At 45.6% G+C, this 6,486-nt stretch overlaps 1 protein-coding gene across 15 annotated transcripts in view; it reads right to left on the minus strand.

The window, feature by feature from the left end:
* The window catches only part of PCNT (pericentrin), an 87,077-nt gene extending 84,630 nt beyond the window's left edge, over positions 1–2,447 (minus strand). For all 15 annotated transcript variants that reach the window (XM_071746936.1, XM_071746946.1, XM_071746945.1 and 12 more), the window contains exon 1: positions 2,264–2,447. In XM_071746936.1, coding sequence (XP_071603037.1) covers positions 2,264–2,320 — 57 coding nt within the window. In that variant the 5' untranslated portion in view covers positions 2,321–2,447. The remainder of the gene's footprint in view (positions 1–2,263) is intronic.
* Positions 2,448–6,486: the final 4,039 nt, after the last annotated feature.

The following is a 6,486-nucleotide window of genomic DNA, read 5'->3' on the forward strand; positions in this document are numbered from 1 at the left end:
CCAAACCCTTTCCTCTAGGCTCCAGAATACTAGGTATATACCACCATGATACAGCATGACTGATGGGCAGATAACATTTCTTTTTTTAAAACATTGAGAGATATTTAGAGAGATTTTTTTTTTTCAAAAAATACTAAATGCAACCCCTACTCTGCAGACATAACTTGTAATGTAATGCAAGTCCCTACTTTTTTTTTTCCCAAAGGCAAACAACAGCTGTACAGCAGGTGGGAACTAATAACTTGTTCAAGGCAAGTCTATCGCATTTTTTTAACCATAAAAAGCCACTGCACTTAGGAAAGGGTTACAAAAGAAATGTTAAATAAGTCTTGTCACAGCTAATGTTAACTTTTCAACCTGAAGAACTTCTGCTCTTAAAGTTTCCTCTCTCAGAATTAACCCAAAAAAATAATCACACAAATTTTCTCCAACAAGGGATTGTGTCCACCCATCACATCAAGGCTGTGAGAGCAAGTGATGAGGAATTGCTGGGCAGGAGCAGGGAGCATGAAAGCATCTGGGTGGGACAGGGCAGGGACAGAGGAACTGAACTGCCCAGCACCAAGCTGCTTCAGAGCAGCTTCAGCCCCTACCCCACTCCTCTCTTTGTCTTCTACACCTCACTGGAAGGAGAGCTGAAACAAACACAGAGGAGAGCTGAAAAGATCTGAGGTGGACATCACATCTCCCAGCCACCTCTGACTCCACTAGCTGGATTTCCTGACAAGTGCCCTGCAGAAAGATCCCTGTGCCTGTGGCAGTCACTAGGAGTGGTATCAGGGCTGAAAAGGCTTTGCACATCATGGAAAGATCTGATCTGTCCAGAATTCCCAACATCCTGTGCAGTCTCAGCCATACCCTTATAGCTACAAGTCCCCCATTTCAGTCATACTGGGATGATGAGAACATGAAGAAGCTGTAGGTACAGACTGGGAAGCCTAATTCAGCAACAGCTTCCCAGAAACGAAATATGACAATTAGCAACAACAAAAAAAAAAAACAAAAAAAAAACCAACCAACCAAACAAAAATCTCCAGCAGAAATTAATAACTAACAAAACTAATCAGGCATTTGTAACTAGCTTCTTGAACATCATTATCAAAACAAAGCACAAGTTTTTATCTAAGAGGGTTAACACATATTGAGTGTTCATCACATAGCTGCAGACAATAATTACTAAGAAAATGTCACTTTAATACAACAGTCTCCTCGAGCTCTCTACACAGTCCCACCAAGCTACACCAAACTGAAGGCACCTAAGGGTGTGAAGTGTTCACTAACAGCACGACTGGAAACAAACCAAATGTCCTAGTTTAAGCCAGGATAGGAGCTGTTCTCTTCCTAGAAATTTTACTTTTCAGTTAAGTATCTTTTAAGTAGCTGCACTTGCTGAACTCAGGTCTCTAGTAAGTTACCAACCAGCAGATGCAAGGACAAGCAGACCAATCACTGAAGTAGTAAAGCCTGCCAACATTTATTGTTGGGGATTCTAACCTAGAAATATAGCATTTCCACAAATAACTGAGTGAAAACCTAGGTAAAAATGGGAGAAGGAGAAAAAAAAAAAAAAAAAAAGCAACCAAACAATTCCAAAACAAGTCTTCTAGGGAAGGATATATGTGCTTACTTTAAACCACTTCTTGCTCACTTGAGGCAATGCTTATACACCTCTGCAGCCATCTGGAAAACCTTCGGGGCAACCTGCACCCAGGGAAAAGCTGCAGGCGTGGTTAATTCTGGCCAAGCCACGATGCCCAGGTAAACACCTCTCAGCTCACAGAATCGTTCTGGGTAGAAACAACTTTTAAAACCACAGAGTCCAACCATAACCCAACTCTACCAACCATAACCCAGCTCTACCAACTCCAAGGTTGAAACCATGACCCTCAGCACTATACGGCTTTTAAACAACTCCGGGGATGGTGAGTCAAGCACCTCCCTACGGAGCCTGTTGCAGTGTTTAATTACCCTTTCGGAAAATAACTTTCTTCTAAAATCCAATCTAAAGCTTCCCTGCTGCAGCCCGAAGCCATTTCCCCTTGTCCTGTTGCTTCTTACTTGGGAGAAAAAAGCGAGCCCCACCTTGCCATAAACTCAGAGAGTTGTTAATCCCCACTTATCACCCAGGGAGCTGTTATTCAATAATCCACAACGCTCCAGCACGGCCCGGACCCCAGCACACGAACGCCGCTTCCAGCACGGCTCCGACACCCACTGCGGAAAAAGCCCCGCGGGCGCCCCGCAAGCCAGGACCACCCCTTACCTTGGCCCTGCCGGCCTCCAGTTTCCGCCTCCGCTCCTCCTCCGCCGTCGCCTCCATGGGGCGAGCAAGCCGTGAGGCGGCAGCCGGCCAGGCCCGCAGCCCGGCCAGGCCAGGCCCCGAGCCCCGCCTGTCACCCCGCGGGGGCCACACAACTTTCGGTCATGGCCGCCCTGGCGCCTTCCCACGCCCGCCCCGGCGCCACCGCCAATGGCGGGGAGGCCAGAGCCACCGCTGGCCAATAAAAACGCGGGGGCTGGCCAGAGGGGTGAGAGCTCTCCCGGGATTGGCCAGAATCGGGAGAGAGGCGGAAGCGCGCTCAGCCAATGCCGAGAGCAGCCGTTAGTCTGGCCCCGCCCACTCACCCCAACTGACTGCAGTTGCCTCCGCCCCCACCTGTGCCCGCCCCGCCCCCCCGCAGCAGCCACCAATGGGAAAGGCGGATGCGCGGTTTCAAACGGGCCGCCGGCCGTGGCCCCGCCTAGCGGCTGTAGGCAGCCAATGGGAGGAGAGAGTGGCAGCCAGCCAGCCAATAGGCGGAGGGAGCGGCTGCAGCGGGAAAGCTGAGCCCACGGCCGCTCCCTGGCCCCACCAGCCCGCCCCGTGTGGCGAGGCGGCCCTGGGGGAAGGGGTCCCGGCGGCTTCTACCCCTCCGTGACGGGTCCCTGGTTCCGCTGGAGGCGGAGGGATGAGTCGGCGCAGGGGGCTTGGCTGCCCCTGGTGATAAGCTGCTGTGTGGAAATTACCCGTTACGGCACGCTTAGCCCGCCTTCTGTGTGGACTCACAGCTCCACAGCATCTCCCCGCTTTGTTTTCGTTGCAGCGAGTGGGCTGTGAGGCGTTCCCACGCAGAACCCCCGCATCCAGAGAGCCCAGGCACCACGAGAGCTGACACCTGGAAATAATTGTCACGCAGGCAGGGAGAAGCAGGGTGATCCTTCCTTAACATGGGGAATAATTAGCATTACACTCATCTACAAAGTCGGCAGCTTCTTTGCTTCCTGAAACACACATGCTTTGATAAAATTTGTTAGCCGGCTCTGTTCAGAGGTAACTTCGTGCAATACGCTGGCTTTTTCTTTCTCAGAAACACAGAAATGTAACTGCCTTGATGATCTAATAACTCCTTTTATACCCCTGGATATTTCGCTGCATTTGGTCTGCAAGTTGGGCTCTGCTCTGCACAGACTTTTGCCCTGAGTTCAGACCAGGTTGTGATCCGTCCCGAGCTGCTCCTGTGCCCATGTGTCTGTGCTATCTGTGATTCCCATTCCTACATCAGCCACGTGAGAAGGCATCTGGACGTGGTTGCATTCTCACAATAAACGATTTTGTAGAAATGTCATGGTGTCCCACGTTATCTCCATGTAAATGTTTCAGCATAGACAGGAGAAAGGCTGGAGCAGGGTGTGCTCAGTGCTCCAAAGAGAAACCTGAGGACACTGAGGACAAGGCGGGGGTGGCAAGGCTCTCTCTGCTCATCTGTGCCCAGAGCTGAGGTAGAGATTTAAGTTTTAAAGAACTGCAGAAGTTGGGTGGGGACAGTATACGGTTGTTTTCCTTTTCTCTGTGGCCATTTTGGCACTTCTGAGAAAGAACAGAAGTTTCAGTGAGCAAACCATGCTGGGACATTAGATCTGACAACGCAGACAGACTCCTGATGCTAAGTCTGGTAACCTCTTGCTTTGTCAGACCTTGGCTACTTTAAGAGAATTTTTTTTCTTATTATTTTTTCTGGTAGTACTGCCAGGTCCTCTGACCACATAGGCAGGATTCTGAGTTTGTCCTCTGAGAGATAAAGCCTGAATTATGAAATTTCTTAGCACAAAAGCTTGTGTAATTTGAGAAGCAAGAGGAAACCTGTAAGGTCAAAAGAAAGGTTTCCTAAAATAAAAAATACAATGTATTGTTGCATTTATAATGGCAATTTTTTAAAGTCATATATGTCACTTTCAAAAAATTTGGCTTAAAATAAATTACTGCTTTGACTTCTAGCTCCAGCTAAAAGTATAAAATGAATAAATTGTGATTGTATGGGATCAATGGATTTTGGCTTGTTGATAATTCTTTTTTTTTTTAAATCCAACTCATACATTTTTTATACATATCTGTCCATCCATTAGAATGCCAGGATTTCTAGTACTAATCTAATTAAATTGACTCGAGTGGAAATATTCAAAAGGGATTTGTCTCTAGCAGCACAGAAGCTGAAGCCAGGCAGGCAGGGTTGGTGGGGCCACCACCTCTGCTCCTGCTGGGGCCAAGCCTACCTGACAGAAAGGCAGCAGAGGTAATTTGTACCATGACTCAATTAGCAGCAGCACTGATGATGCCACAGTAATATCCATCTGGTAACAGAACCTCACTGAGGACTCTGTCTGCTGCAAATTATCTGCAAATAATTGAGCAGCATTTGTAGAGACTGGGGGTTTGCCATTGTTGTAGAAAAAGACAATAGTCATAAGGACAGTATGTGATTAGTATAGTATATCTAATCATAAGATTTAATAACAAGTATAATTTGGTTTGAACCAGAAGTTCATTGTCTCCACGTATTTCCAGGTGTTTCAGTTTGGTTCTTTTCCCATTGTGTTTTAGAAATCATAATAATTTGAATTAAGGGTATGAAGTATCAAAATAATGGAAAGACATAATAGAAATGCAGTACAGGTATGGATCCCACCTGGTTATCCAGTCCATTCTGGTATCTGAGGAGTAGTCCTACAATGTTAGTCACATTTGTTTTTCTATACAGTTTTTCCTTAGATGGCTGCTCAATCATTTACTGTATAATTAAGAAATTTTTCTTGTTTTTTTCCTCCCCCTCACTAGATCAAATGCTTCTTGCCCAGTCTTTTCAGATGGAAAAAACCCTGTCTGTTCTTCACTGTATCCTTTCCTTTATTTGAAGATTGCTAACCTATCCTCTCCTCACCATCTAGTTACTAGCTAAAGAAATCCAGTTCTTGCAACTCTTCCTCAGAACTTACATTTTGAAAAGTACAATTTTTACCTTTTTTTTTTCCTGGATTTTCTTTCCCTCTCAAATCACCGTATCTAAAATTAGACACAGCATTCAAACTCTGACTTCAGCCCTGCTAAATAGAGCAGAATAATTATTTCCTGTGAGGTCCAAATGACACTCCTGTTAGTCCTCTGCAGAATTACACTCGTCTGGTTTTGCTTTTGCAGCACCAGGTTTGTGTCTGACCCCCAGTTTCTGATTCAGTGTCATTTGTGATTCAATGAGCCCTTTCAGCAATATCCTCTTGTGTCCAGATGGAATATTTCTGGCAAGTCATTAATTAGGAGGCTGTAAGATGTCCCTAAAAGAGGAATTCCCCTGTGACCAGGGCACCCATAAGCTTGGGAAAAGAAAGATCCCTTAGCAGATTTGCTGGAAAATATTTTTTAACCTAATATTGGGATTTGTCTGAGAGACCTGTCACATCAAGCAAAAGTTTCTGCTTTCTATAGTCAACACAGTTGCTTAACACCTGCACTGTATTTTTATTGGAATATTTATACTTGGTTATTTTGTCAGCCTTTATCATTGCAATAGAAATTTAACTTCTAGGGGGCACTTATACCTTCTGCATGAATTACACCTTCCCACCCAAGTCAGTCAATGAATAAGGAAGATTTGCTGTTTGAGGATGAATTAAATAGATTCTCCTGCTAAGAAAAGAGTCACCTGAATGGGAGTATGATACAGGAATATTGGTTGTTGACAGTAGGGGAAAAGTGCATGGAGAACAGATGCATAAATTTTCAATAACAAAGATTTGCAATAAACTTTCCAGGAATTTGGGTTAAGAACAGTCTAAGTGTATACTTTTCTTTTTTTTTTTCCTGATGCTAAAGTAAACTATACTTATGCAGTTTACTTGAATAGCTGGGCTTATGCTTCAGTGTAAGACAACTTGTCAAAAGTTCTTTCAGCTCCCTGAAGGACGAAGGGATGAAAGAAGTTGCAGATAACAGGAGAAAAGGTCTAGCCGGATTTTAAGGTACAAAACTGTCCACAGAGCTGTTCCTCAGGAACACTGCTGGGAGGTGAGAGGCCTTTCTGCTTTGCCCTGTCACTTGCAGTGTTCACAAATGAGCCCTGCTGCAGGAAGCTGAGCCCCAGCTCTGACAAGCCACTGCTATTTCTGGGATCCCCACGTGTCAGTTCTTGTGACCTCTCCAGTGACTTGCAGCCCGTGTATTTTTAAGGGTGGATC

Source organism: Heliangelus exortis, chromosome 6, assembly GCF_036169615.1.
Source record: "Heliangelus exortis chromosome 6, bHelExo1.hap1, whole genome shotgun sequence".
NCBI lineage: Eukaryota > Metazoa > Chordata > Aves > Apodiformes > Trochilidae > Heliangelus > Heliangelus exortis.